General features: G+C 29.1%; 4 protein-coding genes across 6 annotated transcripts; 2 read left to right on the top strand and 2 right to left on the bottom strand.

Annotated features, from left to right (window-relative positions):
* Positions 1-217: 217 nt before the first annotated feature.
* Positions 218-14,298, bottom strand: ERp44 (Endoplasmic reticulum protein 44). Of its 2 annotated transcripts, XM_068773209.1 has the most exons (8): positions 14,177-14,298; positions 13,759-14,057; positions 6,186-6,261; positions 5,864-6,106; positions 4,142-4,384; positions 3,181-3,447; positions 2,694-2,892; positions 218-1,886 (listed from the first exon to the last, which is right to left on the bottom strand). In XM_068773209.1, the coding sequence occupies exons 1-8, from the start codon at positions 14,232-14,234 to the stop codon at positions 1,751-1,753; spliced, it is 1,521 nt and encodes a 506-aa protein (XP_068629310.1). In that variant the 5' UTR covers positions 14,235-14,298; the 3' UTR covers positions 218-1,750. The 2 variants fall into 2 exon arrangements, with proteins under 2 accessions (XP_068629310.1, XP_068629309.1); XM_068773208.1 differs by lacking the exons at positions 13,759-14,057; positions 14,177-14,298 and adding an exon at positions 6,391-6,572.
* Drice (Death related ICE-like caspase) lies at positions 7,679-10,700 on the top strand. The gene has a single exon (XM_068773966.1). It carries the CDS (start codon positions 7,863-7,865, stop codon positions 8,745-8,747), a length of 885 nt encoding a protein of 294 aa, XP_068630067.1. The 5' UTR covers positions 7,679-7,862; the 3' UTR covers positions 8,748-10,700.
* Positions 14,299-15,022: 724 nt separating the features above from the next.
* LOC137930685 (pleckstrin homology domain-containing family A member 3-like) lies at positions 15,023-17,057 on the top strand. Of its 2 annotated transcripts, none has more exons than XM_068774033.1 (5): positions 15,023-15,121; positions 15,188-15,304; positions 15,371-15,520; positions 15,594-15,709; positions 16,164-17,057. In XM_068774033.1, exons 1-5 carry the CDS (start codon positions 15,082-15,084, stop codon positions 16,389-16,391), a joined length of 651 nt encoding a protein of 216 aa, XP_068630134.1. In that variant the 5' UTR covers positions 15,023-15,081; the 3' UTR covers positions 16,392-17,057. The 2 variants fall into 2 exon arrangements, with proteins under 2 accessions (XP_068630134.1, XP_068630133.1); XM_068774032.1 differs by having other exon boundaries at positions 15,588-15,709; positions 16,164-17,054.
* Positions 16,944-20,556, bottom strand: PolD1 (DNA polymerase delta). Its single transcript, XM_068774031.1, has one exon. The coding sequence runs from the start codon at positions 20,364-20,366 to the stop codon at positions 17,112-17,114; it is 3,255 nt and encodes a 1,084-aa protein (XP_068630132.1). The 5' UTR covers positions 20,367-20,556; the 3' UTR covers positions 16,944-17,111.
* Between the last annotated feature and the right edge of the window lie 606 nt (positions 20,557-21,162).

Genomic DNA, 21,162 nt, shown 5'->3' with positions numbered 1-21,162 from the left:
AGAAAAAATTCATATGGTACAAAGGGCAATCTTATCACTGTACGTGCAATTTAAAAAAAATGTTTTGTCTAAAAGTACACCCCAAATGTAATTTTTCTTCTACCTACCTTCCATGGAAGTTAACAAATATTTCAAAACCTCGTTATCATAAAATTGAAGAACAAAAACTCAGTGAAAAATAAAACAAATTCAAATTTCAAAAATCTATTACAGCACACGTCACAAAAACATACATTTTGTACATTTTACATTCATCCATATGTATATAAACAAGAAGACATATGAAAGGTAATTTAATTTAAGGAATATCATCTCGAATTAAAAGCCAACCATTGTTTTCTCAAAACGGCTTTAAATCACTTGAAATCTTTAAACAATACAATCAGGATAATAAATAAATGAAAATGTCCGTAACAGACATTTAAAGTACAATTTCAAAGGAGTTATTACGCTGTATATAATCCATAAAGCCGAAATTAAATTGATAAAGCATTTTATTCATATTGTAAATTAAGCTTTTTAAATTTTTAAGACATCAAAAATATGAACTATAGTTCGCTTATTAAATCAGTGGAATATATTTCTAAAATTAAATTAAGGTCTCGACATTAGACAGTTACTACTAATTTATATACATAACTCATATAACTACCGAAAAATTATTGTACAGCAGTCTGTACTGAATAAATATTTCTGTTTATTTTTATTTTAATAAGTATTTACGTTATTGAGATGTAGCTCCTAAATATGTGCCAATTAGCCAATAGATTAAAAATAAAAATACATCTGCTATAATTCTCTGCTTTTGAATACACACAAATTCAAAATTAATAATAATATTGACATGTTGGAACAATGTTCAAAATTGTTATTCATGCTATTGATATATGACAAATTAACTACTGGCACTTGACTGTTGGCAAATCAGACTTTTTAATTATGTCAACCCCCTAGACATATTATTTTCAAGACGATACTGTCATTAAAAAGCTTCCTTTTTGTATATGTAAAAATATTTTATTACATCATATGAAATGTGGCAATAAATTATTATTGCAAATAATTTGGAAACTTAATCACAATTATGTGACAGGTAAAAAGATGACAATAATCTCTAATAATGAAAAAACATTAATATTTAATTAAAAATTACGAATTCATGTCAGCTTTTATACAAAATCACAAATAACTAAAAACTAAAAGACAGTTAAATCAATTGCATCATCAATCCGCAGAAAGCTATTCAAAGCAAGTAAAAAATATTCCAAAGGAATTATTATTTACAGAACAATTATAATATTTATCTGCCACAATATCATAGTTAATAATTAAACATGACAAGATTATAAACACAAAACAAAACAACATGTTGAAAATGAGATATTCAAGATTATTTAATTTAAATTATTAAGGTTTTTGAACAAATGTTTATTTAGAGATTAAGACCATTGATTTGCATATAATTAATTATTTTGCTTACATGTCAAATTAAATATTAGTCAAAATAATCTTCATAACTGACAATCAACAAAGCAAGAGAATTTGGAACAATTCATAAGATAAATAATTGCTTTTGTTCACAGAAAAGTTTCAAATGTAATATACTTTTACGTGAACAGAAATGATAATGAAAAATAGCAGACAACGCTTCTAAATGTGAAGTTCTTAAGTTCAGGAGTTCATTTAAAAGTACTTCTTTAGTTAGCGGCTTCAACTTAAACTAAATTCCAAAACCTAAACTGCAGAAACTTTATAATTCGTCTCTAAGTAATGTGTATCTATTTTTCGATGGAGCCAACTTTTTAAATGTAGATTCTGGAGGCGTAGTCACTTTTACGTCCGTATTCACAACCACTTGAGGACTTTCAGGACCATAATGGAACTCTCTGAAATAGAATGTATTAAAAATATATAGGTACATGTTATGGTTATTTTTGTGTGTATAGATATGTTAATATATGTGAATATATATTCTTAATGACAAATGAAAGTTTTTAAAAACGGTATTATTTATTAAGTAGGAAGTGTTAAAATTTCGAAGATTATATGACTTTTTTTCTTTTTTCACATTATCATTGTTAAATCATTTATATAAAAACTTCTTTTATTTTTTAATTGGATGATATCATCCACAATTATAAGTATTTCTTATTGCAAGCTCTCCAGTGGGAATAACCTATTTAAAAGCATTGTTAAAATGATAAAAATTTATTACAACTAGAAGTAAATATATTTGTTTAACTTTCAGTAGCTATTACTTTAATTAATGTTAAGTAAATCATTGTTTAAAAATGTTTAAAACACTTTTTTATTACATGATAAAAATAAGTAGTTATATATAATATATTTTTTTCTTATTTAATGAAGGATGCTTCAATGATTTAATAAAAGATAATATAAAAATTGCAACAATATCCGGTTTTTACCTATGCTAACTTTGTCATCTCACTCACGCAAGCATAAAGTTATCAGTCTCACTTGTCAATTTTTCACTTAAGCTGATGCATAATGAGTGCAGTACTAAAGTAGCAGAAACTAGCCCACAGAGACAAGACAACCTGTATTATTATTATTTAACAGGGCTTTTGTGTTTAAAAGTTAATCTTTCATAATAAGGCAATAATTATTGCTCTTATAACTTAAACATTTTGTCTACTTTAACAACACAAAAGATAATTATGTTTTGAACTAACCTGTGTAACTTCCCAGAGTATAAATCTTGTAAGAACTGTTTCAGCTTTCCAGGTTTTTCCATGTCATTATAATCAGGAAATAAGTACATGTGGCGGAAAGAGTCAATGGCTATCAGAGGAAGGTCGGAGACAGATTTGCCTAAATGATGCAAAGGATGCTCGAACCGCACACCATCCGCAGTAAGGAAATTTACATTTTCTGGAAAACCATACAAGGCATGTCTTTTATTACAATACTATAATAGCCATAGTTCCACGATCATGATGTAATGAAGCCAATGAAATTCATGACATCCACCAATAAAGTTAATTTGTTATTAAACTACACAAAAAAGGCTATCAGCCTTACAAAAAAAAACATGAATTGTAATTAGACTGATAAGTCTTAAAAACAAAGAATATTTAACTCAAATGTTTTATGATAATACAAAATTACATATATTCATTGAAAAAAAATGTTACAAATAACATGTGGAGTAATACATACGTTTTTCAGATATTAACTCTCTACTGATAATTTCTTTGTACTTCTTTACACTTTCCGTATCAGTAGGATGATGAAATAGAATTAAGAATGGCAATCCATCCTCTGTAAGTTCCTCAGCATTTTCAAAAGTAATCTCTCGAACTAAAGGTATACACTTCTCTTGGACCCAGCTATACAACTCTTCGAAACTGTTTAATGAACCACGGTAAGTTTCATCTGGTTCAGTGGATGTCTTTCTATCAGCTCTGAACACCACAATTGGTTGACCTGTTAAAAGAAATAAAATACTATAGAGTCTGACTGACATATGAAACAATCTAAAGCCATCAACAAACAACACCATTAAACATAAATTGTAAAGCTAATAGAGATAGACGAAAATTGTATGAAAAAAAGAGTGCATATCAAAAATTTGGTGTATCTTATCTTAAAAGCCTTTTGAAAACATGAATTATTCATAATTCTTCGAATAATAATTAAAAAGCCTTTATTTCCTCTTTCCTCAGCCTTTACTTGTACTGCATTTTTGTGTATTGCATATTGTGTGTACTAGGCCCCCTAAACATATTTATGCAGCTCACCAAGCATTACTAACATGAATTTGTGTTATAGACTTTCTTCCATCAACTTAATGTTATAAAATAAATTATTATAATAAAGTCATTAAAAATATAAAAATATTCCATAATTACTGCATAACTCAACAGGAAAATGTCTGTGTGGAAAAATGTCACACACACAATAATTAAACCATTCAATTTTTTTAAGTCTCGTGCTCTTAATCACTATTTTAGTCCATTAACAATTTTTGTACCTAATGTGCAGCATGCAAGAAAAATTTTAAATGTAAATTAGCCTCTTGAAGAAAAAGGTTGCTTACCACTGCTCCATGGTGTTCTTATTACTCTTGTTAAAAACAAGTTTATTAACATTTATATGTTTAGATAAAAATTATGAATACCTGGGGGATGCATCTGTTGAGAAGCATCTCCAAAACCAGCATGGAAAACACATTCATCTTTAAGACTTGCCGCCACCCTTCTGACTACTTCATATTCTGGCTGATCCCGTCTATCCATGTATGCAATGATGTGTCTCTTATCTTCACTCAAATCATGAAGCTCTTTCAAAGAACTGAAGCTAATAATGGGATCGGTTAGCTGCTTCTTTATAAACTCTGCAAAAGCCTCCACTGACCGTTGACCTGAAAAGTTTCATTATACACTGTTAGTTTTTAATGCATCAATACTTTACCTTGATGAATATTATTATCAGTTGTATATTTATAATCAGATGTAGAGATATATAGCATAAGCTGGACACCTGCACCATTAGTAATGAAACCAATATATAACAATAAGGAAATACTAATACTATTAATATTTGAAATGTAAATTTTAGAGATTTGCAAATACAAAGTTTCTAATGTAACCTTAATGCATTATAAATTAACTTCTTATTTGAGTAATATATTATAAATATTTAACAAGATATTTACTAATTTCAGATTTGAGGAAAAATATTGTTTTTTACAAACATCTTATAATTTTATAGTTAGACTAAACATGCACCATTTATCTAAGAAAAACATATGATAAATAGTGTAAAAATTGGACACTAAATGCAATGTAATGGATTAAATTAAAAAAGAAGGAACATCATTTAAATAAATAAATTTAAGTTTAAAGTTAAATAAGATTAAATAGGATTTTATGTCCATAAACTATACATAATTTATATGATTAAAACATTATGTGAATGCACCAATGTATTTGTATGTTCAAGAATCACATGATACAAATTTATCGATAAGAGTAATACAAGAGTCCAATAGAAAGAATTCAACATCTTCTTTATATATTTAAGGAAGAATACTATATCAATAATAATTAATAAAAATAACAGATTTAACACAAGGATTCAAATAAATATTAGTATTAAAGCATATTGTTGCAAATTTAAAATTAAGTTCAACTGACTAAAATACAATAGTTCAAGAAAAACTGGTCTTGTAATAAAAACCCATTATATTGAAACAACTGGTAAGATTTAGACCATAACATAATAAAAGCAATAAAATGTGAGATAAGAAATCTAACAACTACAATCAACCTTAACATTAACAAGCCATAAAAAGAGTTATATGTATGAATTTGATGGAAAATGTACTTTTCATATTGTAAACTTAAAAATCCATTGAGGCATCTTTTTATATTTATACACTGTTAGTTAAACCCTTCTTATTTTTTTTTCAGACCCAGTACTGCATTATCAACTAGCAAACAGTTACAAAAAAGGAACTGATATAAACTAATCCTTCTAATTATTATGTTTTTAATATTGAGTCTATACATGACTGTATTGACTCCTTCAGATTTTTTATTAAAATAATAAATTCTTTTTTTTTCATATTATGTGGTCTCTGACATAAGACTTATTAAAAACAAAATACTAAATCTATTTACTGATGAATTTACTTTTAAATAATATTTACACTATAATCAAATTATTAACAAGTCTAGGTATAAAAAACTGCTGTATAAATACATTTTTTCCATATATATGTAAACTGTATTGTAGTGTATATAAACAAAGATGTTTTCAATATGGCGCTATTTAAAAATAAACAACAATTCTTCCAAAAAATAAAAATATTGTAGATATTATATTAATAAGGAATCACCTCTGTATTCTTTCTTGGCAGGCAGACCATTGCGGAAGAGCTTGAGTGTGGGATACTTAGTAATATGAAACCGTGTGGCCACAGACCCTTCTCTATCACAGTCTACTTTTCCCATCACAACTTTTCCCGTATCATAACCTTCTTTTATAACCTCGTCCGCCGCATCATCGAAAATTGGCATCAGCATATTGCTAAATTTGCACCATTCAGCATAAAAGTTTATGAACACCACCTCATTAGAAGCTGTAATTTTAAATCATAAAATTTTATTTACTATCCTACTCATTTATTATTAAACAAAAGTAATCTAAACGAGACTTACCTAGTACCATGTCTAAATTACTTTGAGTAATCTGCACAGCGCCGCTATCAGTTGGGTTATAAAAACTGTGGCAAATCTAAAACATAACACAGCTTTTAAGTAATTACTTATACCTAATAAACCATAAATTCAACAGCCAATTTGAGATACGTGTACGGTTTTTCTAAAACAGGTACTAATAGCATTTTATCTTCTTTTGACTCACCAGAATTATAGTAATTGGTAGTATTTTATATGTAATAATATTATTCATATTTCTCGACATTTTAAGAGTAAAATAAAAGTTCAGTGTTCCCAATTATCTGGTATTTCAAACAGCTCAACACTTTCTCAGTAAATCCATCCAACATTTATCCGCTAGACAAATACAGATTGCCACTTGTCATTGGTTGTAGAAGTTCACTTTTCACCAGGGTTACCAACGCACTCATCATTGGGTATACAATTTAATAGTTACGTTAAAATAAAATTATATAAATAGAATCCTATCCTTATCTAATATCGAAATAACGAGATCCTATACAGAACAATACGAATGCGGTAACAGCACTTAGACTGAGGGTTATTGAACCGCAAACATTTCCGCTTTCTTTGACACTGAAGAGTTTTTCATTTAAAGTCATCTTCTGTTAGGAGAGAGGCATTTTTAATTAAGAAAATGAGGTAATTGTATAGTCTTGGGCAGAATTCCGACGTATTAAGGTTTACAAATGATCAACTAATAAAGTCCATAATAATTACGATACTTTATAGTATTAAAAGATTGTTAAAAAATTGGCCTAAGGAAAAATGTCTTAGCATCTGATCTGATCTACATAATCTGTTGATAGTCTGATCCATAGTAATCAAAGCATACGAATCCTGCGTGGTGGATTTGTCTCGTTCTTTTTCTTTCTTTTTCTCTCTAATTTTTTTTTTTATTTTCTGTGAGAATGCTTGTGCCCCAACAGAGAAAACGTTACAAGGCAAATACAGAGTCTTTATTTAATGTAAAAAATGAATAATCAGCTTGCAATTTATTGTAATATAACTTTGTTTATTTTTTAATTTTTAAAGTTGACAGGTGTTTTCCATGAGATCGTTGGATATGTTCAAAATCAAAGCTTATTTTGTCTCTGATTAAATGAGGGTACGTATTCCTGTAGACTACTTCAATGGACTCCGTAGCTTATAACACTTTCGTGGTCTAATGATACCAATTATTTTACTTGTATCTCGACATGATTCACATGATACAAGACACAACGACTTGAAAATTTGATATTACATAATACTTTACATTGTATTTTACAGCTACGAATTTATCGTATCATTTCACAATAAGTGGTTCAGGGTGATCAGCACATTCGCTTTAAAAATACACTAAATAACTAATCTTTCAAAATATTTTAAATTGTTTTGGTTTTAATATTAGGTTTTTGTTTTACACTATAGCATAGTCATGAAAATTATGTATACGCTTATTGCTGTCTGTGGCAAAGGAATTTGTTTGACAGTTAATCGCATGATCTCGAGTCTCCTAAATAAAAAAGCTTGAGATAAAAGGTCGTGCATTACACTATTAACGTGTTTTTATAATTTTTTTTCTATGATTCTACTGTATACTCGGACAACGAGATAACTAACATTCAAATTGTCTGTCTGTGTTTGTTTTATTCTTCCAACAAACCTACCAAGATGTCAGAGACAGAACCGCAAAACAATGGTAACGTAATAGAACAAAGAAACGGCGATGGCGACCAGGCGGACGCATGGGGCAGTCACGATTCATCTTCTACGCGTCCTTACGGAAAGATGCCTGTGGACCGAAATGCTCCATATTACAATATGAACCACAAATACCGCGGTATGGCGATTATTTTTAACCATGAACATTTTGATATTCACAGCTTAAAGTCACGCACGGGCACTAACGTAGACAGCGATAATTTGTCCAAAGTTCTCAAGAATCTGGGATTTCGTGTAACAGTTTTACACAATTTGAAATCAGAAGATATTAATCTTTACATACGACAGACAGCCGAAATGGATCACTCTGACCACGATTGCTTGCTAGTCGCGGTATTAACGCATGGCGAATTGGGCATGTTGTATGCTAAAGATACACATTATAAGCCTGATAATCTTTGGTACTACTTTACTGCTGATAAATGCCCCACTCTTGCTGGTAAACCTAAGCTCTTTTTCATTCAAGCTTGCCAAGGCGATAAATTAGACGGAGGAATAACTTTAACTAATCGCACAGAAACCGATGGCTCTTCCAGTGCTTCATACAGGATTCCCATTCATGCCGACTTTCTGATTGTTTTTTCTACTGTGCCAGGATACTATTCCTGGAGAAATACTACAAGGGGTTCCTGGTTTATGCAAGCTTTATGTGAAGAGCTGAGATACTCTGGTACAGAAAGAGACATTCTTACACTACTCACCTTTGTATGTCAAAAAGTTGCCCTTGACTTTGAATCAAACACTCCAGACATGTTAACAATGCATCAGCAGAAACAAGTGCCATGCATCACAAGCATGCTGACCAGGCTACTAATATTTGGAAATAAAAAGTAAAAACTTGCAATTGTCTACCTAATGTTCAATAGGTAATAAGTCATTATGAAGAAATTTTATGTAGGAAGTAACATTCCTATTCTAACATTTTCAATTAGCTATTATATTACAGATGCATTTTTTAATTTTTTTGTACCCATAATTATCTAATAAATATTGTTCCTTTTGTTTTGTACCAAGTATGTTTATCTTAGAAGTTTTTAGTAGTTAATTTACATGATGTTTTCTTTGTCAAGATATTGATTTTAGAGTATCAATTAACTTTTCAAAATTGCATTTGCTTTGTGATATTTAGATTACACACTAAGATGATGAAGTACACAAAAACACTGATTGACACTAATTTTGTTAAAGTTGCTTCATTAATTCTTAGTAAAAATTATTAACATATTACATTTGTCTTCAAGTCACAATTTTTTCTAATTATATATGTAGTGATAAGGCCACAAAGACATTGCAATTATTTATGCTCAAGTTAGAAAATTTATAATATAAAAAATATTGGAACAAAAATAGTTGTCCAGTAAAGAGTTTGTGTATAATAATTTTATAACAATAAGTACAGTACTTAAAATGTATGAATATATGTTTATTGTTAACTTCAATCCTTCCATTATGTGTCTAAATTTCAATAAGACAAGTTTTTCACTACATGTAATACATATCACAAGCAATAATAATATTTTTGGCTAAATTGTACTTATATATCTAGTAATTTAAAATAAATGTTTCTTTTTATTATCATTAATAATAAAATGATTGCATAAATTGTCATGACCTATTAGATCTGATTTAGGTTTTTATTCAATTATTGTATAATTTAAAATTGCTTACTATGGTAGGTGCTTTCTTGAGCAATTTTGATGAATAAATGCATGTTAGTGGTACAGTATCTCAGTGTTGTTGGTATAGCAATGTATGAAAAAGTACAATCTATTACAAGTTGTTTAAGAAACAATTAATTAATGCACAAGTCAAGCCTACCCTAAAGGATGGCTCAAATTTTGCATTAATTAGCAGTTGACTTCTTGTAAAGTTGAGTGTTTGTAAAGGAAAGATATTAGAGGTAAACATGTGGTTACTGTTTCTAGTTTCTACTCAAGCTATGTCTCATTTCTATTAATATTATTATTAATTTTGTGAAGAAATCTTTACTCTCATTTTGAAGTTGTTGTGAACAGTTTATTATATTGCCATTGTGTACTAAAAATGTCAGAAAACAGACTGTCTATTTTAGTTTGCAAATAAATTATTTCATTATTTTTAAACTATACCAGTAAATAGAAAATATGCATAATTATGTTCCCACCATAAAACTGATAAATCTCAGTTCTGAAACTCTGGTAGTTTTAGTATGTAAAATGTTGTTTGTTTGCTTGAGTTTTTATTCTGTGAAGAACTTAGATCCAGTAGTTTTGAATTTTATACTTTTTCGTAGATTAATTTTGTTACGTAAATAATTTAGAATATTTTTAAAATATGTTGAATTATTAAATAATTAGATTTAGTAATAACATAAAACTGCCATATTGATAACAATATTGTTGCCCTTTCCACTATATTGCCTAACTAAAATTAATTTGTAAAAGTATTTTGTCATTAAAAACTCAATATAGCAATAATATTGTCGCCAGTGTTTGTGATAATACTGACTGATTTACATATAGAATAATATAAAGGTAGGGTTCAATATGTAAAATCCATGAAGAGATTAAATACAGTGCATTATATTGAATGATACAAAATAGTGCCTTGATAAACAGTATTTGATTTATATATTAGAAACAAGTCTCAATGAAATTGAAATTAAATTAATCTCTTCATAGTCATATTGCACTAAATTCATAATATTTTGTCTTATAAGAACAATTAAAGTGATTTTAAATTAGAGGGTTTTTTTCACACATTGATATATTTCTCATATTTTTATATATACATGCCTTTTTCAAAAAAAATAGTAAATGAACAACCATTAGGTTTAAATATTTTTGACAAAAACATTATATTCTGTCTATTCTGGAAACGAAAGGATTTTCTTCATTTATTTTTATTTTTGAAACTGATATCGTAGTTAAGTTCTTTATATCATCAAGTAGTATAACAGACAAAAAATTTTACCTCTAGATAATAATACTTTCATTTCGCTTCTTAAATGCGAAAGTTTATCGAAAGTTTCTGCTTTATAGACCAATTTTTTGAAAAAATTCGTCAAGCATGTGTTTTATTTTACCTAAATGTCATTAGCGAAAGGCAGTTCTTCACTACACAAATCCAATGAGAAAGATCACTATATTTATTTTTCATACAGTTAGGAGGTAAATCTAAAAGTTGTTTCTTTGATTCGTTTTTCAAGAAAGGGTTCTATCACCCATATATGTACATTATCAGCTTGAGAGTACAAGTTTGGAAAATACATTTATATTTTCCTTTTGCAAATTAAATGTGGGCCATTAGCACAAGCGATAGGTCTGTTAACATTATTATCTAGTGTTGTAAGGTTGATCATAAATTAAGTTTTGCAATAATTGCGTAACATAGCCATGCTCATATGAATGTATAAAAAATTAGAGAATCTTTTTTCCCTTAATAGAGAATTATTTTCTAACATTGGAAGTGAAGAATATTAATAAAAGGCATGGAATGAATATGCCTTTTTGTACAAAATTTAAAAATATGGAGCTAAAATATAAAAGTTATTTATATAAAATGAGGGTGTTTTGTCAAACCATTATAATTGAATCACCTTGAATTTTGAAAATAAAGGAATACCCTTGAAAACAAACATCACGTTTTTCAGTAAATCGCTATAATTAAGATTACAGGTAATGTGACATCTTTCTTTTTTACGCATATGATCTGAAACTTCTTAGTATAATCAGAAAAATGATTATTCTGTAATCAAAATTACGTACAAAACATTCGTCGTTATTCTAAATCCTAAGTTCTCAGTGGTCTAGGGATCCACTAGACTCTTAGAGACATCTACATTGGCGTGAAAAAGAAATGGGGGATCACTTGTCCTAAGTCCCGTGTTTACCATCTAAATTTAGCTGCTTTGTATAGTAAAGAACTAAAATGTTAGCATCACTTCATATATCAATGTAGGCAGATATTTAAGAAGTTCTGCAACTGTTACTTATAGAAACTTGCATGTGGCTCTAATCTTCGCATTTTGTCTAGTTTTAAGAAGGTGGTAGAAATATAGCTATAGGGTGTCCATCAAAACCAGCTATATTTTGAAAGTAGTCTTGGGGAAAAAAAAAGTAAAAAAAGCCTGTCATAGATCATAGGTTTCCAAACTTCTGAAGCCTGCTGCACCATTTTGAAAAATAGGTAATTGTACTTATATAATAATGAGATAGCTGAAATGTTTTGTATGGTTATATTAAGCCACATATATTAAATAATCAGTTGTGTTTGCATGCAAAACACCAGTGCCTATTGGAAGGAAATGCTGCTCCTGTTGTGGAATACACAATCATGGTAATAATGGGAAAATAAAAAAACTTCAATATAAATTATTTTGTTAAAATTTCTTACTGTATTTGTAAAATGTTTAAAATAAGATAATTGACAATATCTTAGTAAATGGACGGATAAAAGAACACATTTAATACCTGTAACATCTTAATGCTAAGACAATAATTGTAATTATGAACATTTACACAAATTTAATAAACTATTAACAAGTCTTGATATTTTTAAAGTTGTAAAAATATTTAAAAATAAAAGGAATACAGTAAGACAGCACTGTGTGCTGAATACTGTTTAGTGTAAGCAAAAATTATTAAAATACTTCAAATACATTATCATCTCTAGTCATTAGTTTATATGCCGCTAGAGAATCTAGACCATAAAAAATGTGTAAGCCAAATTAATTTTTTTATAAAAAATAATTTAAATGGGTGATAAAAAAATAGGATCTTAACCAGTACTATTTCACTGAAAACTTAATTACATTAAAGAAGTAAAAGTACAGATACTGGACTCATTTGTTTAAATAAATTATAAAAAATTACATATGACCAAAAAAGAAATACAAAAATATAGAACAAATAAATCCCATCATAATATATATATATGTATATATATATATATGTATATATATATATATATAAATGGAAAAAAAATTGGCGATTATTAAGTCTATGTTGAAATAAGTAAATACTTAATACATGTTAGAATGTTGAACAACTAATATTTTTTTCTTTTTTCATTCACCTATGACTATTTCTCTTAACACATTGTGTGCGGGCATTTCATGCTCCAAGACTTTGAAAGGAGCAAACATTTGATATGAATATATTTGTCTTTTCTTCTGTTTTTTTTTTATGTCTTACTCGGAAAATATTTTGTCATATTTCTGTGGACAAATAAAACATGTGTTAGTGTGTTGACAGTTATTTACAAGTGACATAGAAACATATTAATCAGTGATCAATTCTCTAATACTATTCAACCAATAATGACTTAATACACAATCAGACGTTAAGGTCTTAATGTAATTTTGTTTAACACTATATTCTTGAAATATTTTTACTGAACTAAACAGTAATAAACTTAACAAGAAATGAATAAGGCAATCCCAGTTTACATGGACTAGTAGTTGGCAAAAATTTATATTTTATTTTCATATATTAATTATCTGTAATAATATACTACAAAGTACTTACTAACTTAAAATTACTTAAAAATGAGATTGCGTTATTTAAAACCAGTTATACTTTTTATTTATTACAATATAACACAATAAATAAAAACAAAAATGCTTACCCATAATATTGTAATGGTAAACCTAAATAAAAATCTAGTCTGCCAAAATTAATCATAGGCTTAACTTATAATTTACAATACCCATAATTATTGCAATTGCAGACAGCAAAGCAGGGACAGGTTGGCTCCTAGCATTCCCACTCTGAAATAATTAAAGAAATATAGATAACAAAGTTGTGTAATTGTACCAACATTGTGAACAATATAATTAGAATTCCTTTGCAAAATGGTTACTTACAATAATATAATAATTGCAACGATCACCCTGACAACAATCCGAACATATCCAATCTAGATACCAAATATGTGTGCACAGGGGCATATACCGCTCTTTAGTCATTGGACATTCATGCTCGTTAGAACAACGTTTTGATACATAATATTGCTTTTTAGCACCTTGAGACCAATATGGTGTACTACCCCATTTTATTTCAGTCATACAAACGTTTTGATCATAGTCACATATTTTAATGGTTTTAACGCATTTCTCGTTATTATCTTCTTGATTATCACAAACATAGCATTCAAGACCGTTGACTGAAAAAACATACAAAAGACTAGTAAGTGGTGGATAGTACAAGGATTAAACATATATTAACTTCTTAAATTAGAACTAGCATGGAATCATAATAAAATGTGAGATATAATCAAATAACCTTTAAAAATCGGTAGTAGAATTAGAAAAGCAGAAATACAGATCAAGTTTTTATTCATTTTAAAAAGCACTCGTTAAGAAAAATTCAAACGAATATTTAAAAAAAAATTATAAACTCAACGGGTGTGGCATAGCTCAAACATTATTGTGACAGTTAATTTTTTTAATAGCTATGAATAGTGCTGACTTTTGGCCCATTTATATTTACTGTATCCATCATTTTTAATGAATCATCAAAAATATATAGTTTTCATCAGTAATAAACCATAAATAGTTAATATTATGTAATTATAAAAATGTAATATAAAATCTATATATTAAAAATAATGTTATATAATTTGTTTGTATGTACATAGTTTTAGGTTTGTTAATTAACCTTTAATATATTATTTTTTACATATAGAGTATTTTTCGTGTTATGAATAAAGGAGATATCCCTCTCTAACTAATAACTAAGACTATGAACTCTCAGTTTTATATTTTCACACATGTTACAATTAGCGCCATGCTGAAAACGATTTATAGGTCTTCAATATTATATGTAACTTAACATATTATATGCGAAATTACGCAACAATCAGACAAAATGCATGCAATGAGCATGTTGAGAGAAAATGATTATGTATGATTATGAAAAATAATGTAGTTTCTTTTATCTTCTCGTAGACGGCACAAAAGTGAACAATCGTTTCATTGAATATTTAAGCAAGAGCTTCCAGCAGTACACATTGGTATGAATACGTTTGCTAATCATAACATAAAAATAAAATTTGTTGGGGGCAATTTCGGAACTTAGTACAAGAGACGTTGCACTTCAATCATTTTTGACATTGTTGTTATTGACGTTTTGTATAAAATTTGCTGTCGTTGCAGTTGAAAATAAATAAAAGATACGAATTTTCTACAATGGAAGGAATATTATGGAAATGGACAAATTATTGGAACGGTGAGGCGATATAATTTTAACAAATTATTTAAATTTGCGGTACTATATAATCTGAATTTTTCATAGGTTGGCAAACAAGATGGTTTGTTTTGGAGAATGGCATTCTGTCTTATTATAAATCACAAGAGGAAGTTATTCAAGGATGCAAAGGATCAGTGAAAGTATCAGTTTGTCAAATAAATGGTAAATAATTTTCCGTTTGAAACTCTTAATATTTTTTTTCCTTTTACTGTTGTCTCTTATTTATAGTTAATAACATCGACAATACCCGCCTTGATTTGGTTATACCGGGTCAACAACACATGTATTTACGAGCACCGTCTCCACAAGACAGGCAGAAATGGCTTGTCGCACTAGGCAGTGCTAAAGCCTGTGTAGATTCGAAAATTGATGCTATAGGTATGCATTGTTTATGGGCTCTATTTAATCAAAATGCCAATGAACTTTTATTATTTTATTTTTTTAGTTCCAGGATTTGATAACTCTTTGGGTCATAAAAAGTCAGAATTGAGACTTTACTGTGATTTAATGATGCAGCAGGTACATGCTATAAAAAGTGCAGCTTCTATTGATAGTCCTGAAATTCAGGTAATTTTTGTATATATATAGCTGGTTACTTTGTTGTTTCTGAATGTTTTTTTTTTAAATAGTTTATTTATGAAATTTCAGAAATTAATAATTAAGTAATGGTATAAAGTATATAGTTTTCAGTTTACATTTTTTTGTTTTACACACAAAATGATACTTATTACATATTGTGTAGTGTATCAACCAATTAGTATTATCTAAAGATAATATTATTGTTTTTAGTAAAAGCTAATCTTAATTGTAATTATAAAACATGACTAATTTATTAAGATTAATGCTACAACATAAGTATATTTTATTCAAAAGGATAATTTACGTATTTTAAATTCATAATTTATTTAAATAAACTGTTTTAATAATTTTAGTATGGAAATAAAACCTTTGACTTCAATTGCCTGTTACCATAAATTCAAGAAAACAGTCTTCATAAAGTTAAACATTTTGTATTTTTCAGAAAATTGAAGATGCTTCTAGTCTTTTGACAGCAACTTGTGATACATTTATCAGAACTCTAGAAGACATAATGAAACTTACCAATCCAAGTAGTACTGGAGGCAATGTAGCCTCATATGAAATGCCCATTCCAAATTTAAACAAAACAAATATTACAAATAAAGTACAGACCATTCCAAAAAATTTAAAGTCAAATTTAAGCAGACCATTATCACAAGAAAATAGATAAATTTTGATTGTTTTTCATTGTCAATTGACTTAAGATATTAAAAATTCAATTGTTTAAGTTTGTACGTACGTTTGTAGATTGTGTAAAAATTTGCTGTTGTTATAAATAGTTTTAATTATTGTTTGACAATGTATTTCTAAGTATTTATTATAGAAATATTTAATCATTACAATATGATTATTATCCTTCTTAATTTGTTTTTGCCTGTGTTATGTGATAGTAATAGTATGAGATTAAGTACACATGTATTCACTTATTAGAATAATGATCTGATAATAAATAACATGCTTTGCTTTTTAATGAATTTCTATTTTAATTCTATATTTACTTCAATAAGACAAAACGTGAAATTAAAATGGTATGTTTTAGTTTTGTGCATAATAGTATAGTACTGTAGGTGTTAAATGATAAATTCTTTTTTTTTTAATTTCTTATGCTATCAGTAAGCAGTTATAAAAATGAGTTATTTGAGAATACTTTCCTATGTAAAAAATTGTCAGTTACAAATATATGAAGGTAAAAAATAATTAACAAAGGCTGCAACTAAATCTTTATTGTACAAAGTTAAACTTGTATGATTTATTACCCTGGATTGGTCAAGGAATATATTAAAATTCTGGTTACTTTGAACATTCATTGGAATTCAAAGATTGTTTTAAATTAAACATGAAACAATAATAAATTTAATAATTGCATTTTCTTTTCTTTTATTTGTCTTTATTACCAAACTGGTTCACCAAATCTTAGGACAGTCTTTTCTTGTGCATCTAATTCCATTCCTACTTTTTTTCTCATGTAGAAAATGGTGCAGTCACGGTTTGTACATAAAACCTCCTCATGTAAGCTTCCTTGACATCTTTGACATTCTGTCCAAAGCCTAGAAAACTTTTCTTGTAATTGCCTCAGCTTAAAAACTTCTGTTATGTATAATTGGCCTTCTTTATTCAGACAGTGGTTGCATAAAGCTTTCTTTGTATCATTTGGCATGATTGTTTTACAACCAATACATTTTTCTTTTTTTTTAGTAAAAGCTGCCAATGCACCAACTTTAGAGGTTACCATGGCTTTGGTCATAGTGTGCTCTCCTTTTAACAAGAGCGATTCTGCTTTGTCTCCTAAAATTGGTTCAAATATTCTTAGTAGCGGTTTAGATAACTGGTTTTCTAAATAGTAATTAAAATCGATTGGTACACTATTTTCTAAAACATATATTGGGTCTTCAGCCTTCATATATGCTGGAGTATTCTTAGCAGCACAACATAAAACATAAGGCACTCTGTCACCTAATTTTGGTGCTGTACCTGCATCACGTTTTTTCATTTTAGCTGCTAATTCGACATGGGCCTGTTTAGCAGCATAATCATTTTTAGTCAATTCCTTGGTTACCACTAACTGTGAAATGTCAATTCGGTTGCAAAGTAAATCAGATATTATTTGCTTAGCATAATTAACTGCACCATCTGGATCTCTATCTATCAGTAATTTCTGAAGACAAGTACTCATCATGTTTGAAACAAGGGGGCAATTATCTCGTCGGACTGTTTCAATTCCCTTGCAATCCATTTTATCATATTTATCTGGCCTTGAGAAGTACAGACCGGCATATCTCTTTTTATTTATAAGAAGATATGGATAGTATACTTTTTCGAACTCTAATTTGATAGGTTTAACAAATTTTGCAGTGACATATTCAGCAGCTTCTCTTCCTAATTCCATACTTTCTTCCAGTGTTTTGACACCAAATTTTACCATAACAGAATCAGTGTCGCCATAAATTACTACAGCATCTTCCTTGTAACCATTACTTTTGGTGTATTTTTTTTCAACTTCAGATTTTGTAAATTCAATCATGGTTCGGCCATAAGCAGTGACACTACCTGATATTTCCAAGCAAGGCAGTTTACCCACCTGCGCTCCTGTGAATCCATAAACTGAATTAGCACTCATTTTTAAAGCTAACTGTCGACCATCTAGGACTGATCTTTTAAAGGGATCTTTTTCTTCTTTTAATTCTGCTTTAGCCTTTTTTCTTGCAGCTAGCAATGATTCCAGAATTTCCGGCAATATGCCTTTTCTAATATTAGATTTAACAAACATATTCTTAGAAGGTGTGACTGTTATATCATCTGAACTCAAATTTAATTCCTTTTGCATATTTGGTGGCACTAATGTTGTATAACATAAATTATGAGCCATCATAATACTTGGGTACAAAGAAGCAAAGTCCAAAGTTGATATAGGATCTGCATAATAACCCTTTTTAGGATCAATCACAGTTGCTCCTTCAAACTGGTCATCTGAGCCCTGCCCGTGGTAAGCTGGCATTAAATAACCTGCTTCTTTAGCTTTACGTAACAGCTGACTAACTACTTTTATTTGTTGTCCCCTAGTTTGTAGACACAATAAGGGTACACCAGTAACTCTAGCCATTTCCATGTAATTTACAATACACATTAATTTGTTCAAAAGTTTTAGAGGTAAATAAGCATCTTTAAGACAGTACATTGCTAATCTACGTCTTGTTTGTTCATTTTCATTTTGTAAATCCGTTATGATGCTATGATGGACATCTTCTTTCTGTTCTTGTAGAAAATGATAACTTACAGCATTTAGTGTGTATGATCTTAATTTGTAATCTCTTACAAGTACTAATAATAAATCAAAAGGAACTCTTCCCTCAAAGTTAATGCTTTTGTTTTCTCTACGGCCCATTTGTTTTGATTGTAAAACAGAATCCTTTATAACTGATCTTGTATTTCTTATTCTGCCCAAGAAGTCAAAATTTTCGACTTTTAAATGTTTTGCACGATTTATAAGGTACGGCCAGTCAAAGTTATTGATATTATACCCTGTAATTATATCTGGATCTAGTTCACGGACAAAATCTGACCATTTTGCAAGCATCTCTGATTCAGATTGAAAACTTAGTACTTGTGACCCAACAATCGGAGCACAGGTATTTAAGGTAAAAACATTTCTGATATATGGTTCTGTTTCTCCTTGTCTGATCACCATAGAAGCGATTTGTATTACAGGATCATGATTTGGTTCAGGGAAGATACCTTTTCTACCAGCACATTCAATATCAAAACTTAGTATTCTAAAAGGTGCCACTTTTGACCATTCACCTTCAGGTTGATGTGCAATGAAAGCATTCCAAGCAACATCTATTTCAATTTGACATCTTGATTCTGGTTTAACATTACTTTCTTTTGATCTTAAAGACCATTTTCCTTTGGGCAGCTCAATCCAACTGCATCCCACAACAGAGGTATCTACCATAAATCTGATATCAAAATCTATATTAGTTTCATAAAAGTTTGGGTCTATTAAACCAAAGGAAGTAGGTTGTCTCTCAATAAGGCGCTTCGCAGCTGCTATAAGCCTAGGTAAAGCCACAGATATTCTGGCAAATTTTATATCATGATCACCTTTATAATACATGAGGGAGCGAGCTTGCATTAAACGCACTTCTAAGACTGTTTCCTGAATTTTATCTTTATTTCCACGTAAATCTTCTATAATGGCTTTGTTTAAACTTGTTTTTAATTCATTACATTTGGTGTCAGCAAAGTTATCAGGTACTGTCACATAGAAATAAGGCGTAAAGCCATGTACGTGACAACAGATTGAATTTCCTTCCATTGTAATACCATACATTCTCATAATTGGTACTGGACCTAATTGAGATCCAGGCATACCAGCCATTGGCTGACCATTATAGTGATCAATATCTAGTTGTTGAAAAACTAGGGAATCTGTTTTCGTATCCAATAGAGGAGGAGTTGGACGAGACCATTTTATGTTAGTCGACTGATTTTCTGGACCTTCACCGATTACTTCAGGCGAATCAAATTCAATTTCCATCCCCGCAAGGGTGTCCTCAAAACTACAAGGCATTTCATTCTCATCATCCTCGTCTTGGGATTTAAATTTCTTCGGTGGTGGCCCTTTGAACTGCTTTCGCTTATCCATTACAATGTTTTTGGCGCCAAATTTCTAAGAGCGAAGGTGCTACTAATATTAATAAACACCAAGTACTGAAATAATTAAATAAAAAATTCAGTCTTAGATCACCTTATTCGAAGGATGATAAATACAAATAGTAACATTTGTGATTTAAATCCACCTCTTATTTATTTTGAAAAGTAGATAATAGCACAAAATCTTCTGACACTTATGAACTGTCATAGTATCTGTCAAGTCAAAGGTATATTTTAACAAGGCAATGGCAATCATATTATAAAGCAAAAAACCTTTAACAGAGAGTTTCTCAAGTTGTCTAATAATAAAAAAATTAAAATTATAGAGCATTGGGATTTATTTGTCATAAACATACAGTATAACTACGACTAACAATGCAAGTAATATTTTCTGTCAATATATTACATATTGTTGTACTTAAATTATAGCTTCGGGATTATAACTTGAGAAATAAACTTAATTTTACATTATTCGATTTGTACTTTAAATGGGTGCTCAACAATATATTGCGTGAATTAGATAAATTAGTTCTTAAGTTTAGTCTTTTCATACAACATCATTAAAAAGCTTAGAAACTTTGGAGAATTTTAGCAGCCAATATAACTACCGAAATCGTTAGTGCAGGGTGATGAAATAGTAGAAGAAACTCGCAAACCTTGATATCTTCAACCCTTAGAACCGATTGCTGATTGTATTAGCTTTATTTTTATATCTGGTATAAAGTGCTTTTAAACTGTGAAAGATGTTTTTATTTCATTTTTTGGTAATTTTGTACTGCCATTAATAA

This window comes from Battus philenor, unplaced genomic scaffold (assembly GCF_028537555.1).
Source record: "Battus philenor isolate CCGP_79_NKW_IND1 unplaced genomic scaffold, ilBatPhil1.0.hap1 SCAF_6, whole genome shotgun sequence".
NCBI classification, from domain to species: domain Eukaryota; kingdom Metazoa; phylum Arthropoda; class Insecta; order Lepidoptera; family Papilionidae; genus Battus; species Battus philenor.
This window is presented reverse-complemented; position numbering and strand designations above follow the sequence as displayed.

What these genes read in the sequence shown, in the direction of transcription:
- Drice (XM_068773966.1), top strand. Translation starts at nt 7,863, where the DNA reads ATGTCAGAGACAGAACCGCAAAACAATGGTAACGTAATAGAACAAAGA.
- ERp44 (XM_068773209.1), bottom strand. Translation starts at nt 14,234, where the DNA reads ATGAATAAAAACTTGATCTGTATTTCTGCTTTTCTAATTCTACTACCG. An exon ending in TCAACAGATGCATCCCCCAG is followed by an intron (nt 3,448 to 4,141) that starts GTATTCATAATT and finishes TTCTTTTAACAG; the next exon opens with GTCAACCAATTGTGGTGTTC. An exon ending in AGAGTTAATATCTGAAAAAC is followed by an intron (nt 2,893 to 3,180) that starts GTATGTATTACT and finishes ATGGTTTTCCAG; the next exon opens with AAAATGTAAATTTCCTTACT.
- LOC137930685 (XM_068774032.1), top strand. Translation starts at nt 15,082, where the DNA reads ATGGAAGGAATATTATGGAAATGGACAAATTATTGGAACG. An exon ending in ATGGACAAATTATTGGAACG is followed by an intron (nt 15,122 to 15,187) that starts GTGAGGCGATAT and finishes AATTTTTCATAG; the next exon opens with GTTGGCAAACAAGATGGTTT. An exon ending in TTGATAGTCCTGAAATTCAG is followed by an intron (nt 15,710 to 16,163) that starts GTAATTTTTGTA and finishes TGTATTTTTCAG; the next exon opens with AAAATTGAAGATGCTTCTAG.
- PolD1 (XM_068774031.1), bottom strand. Translation starts at nt 20,366, where the DNA reads ATGGATAAGCGAAAGCAGTTCAAAGGGCCACCACCGAAGAAATTTAAA.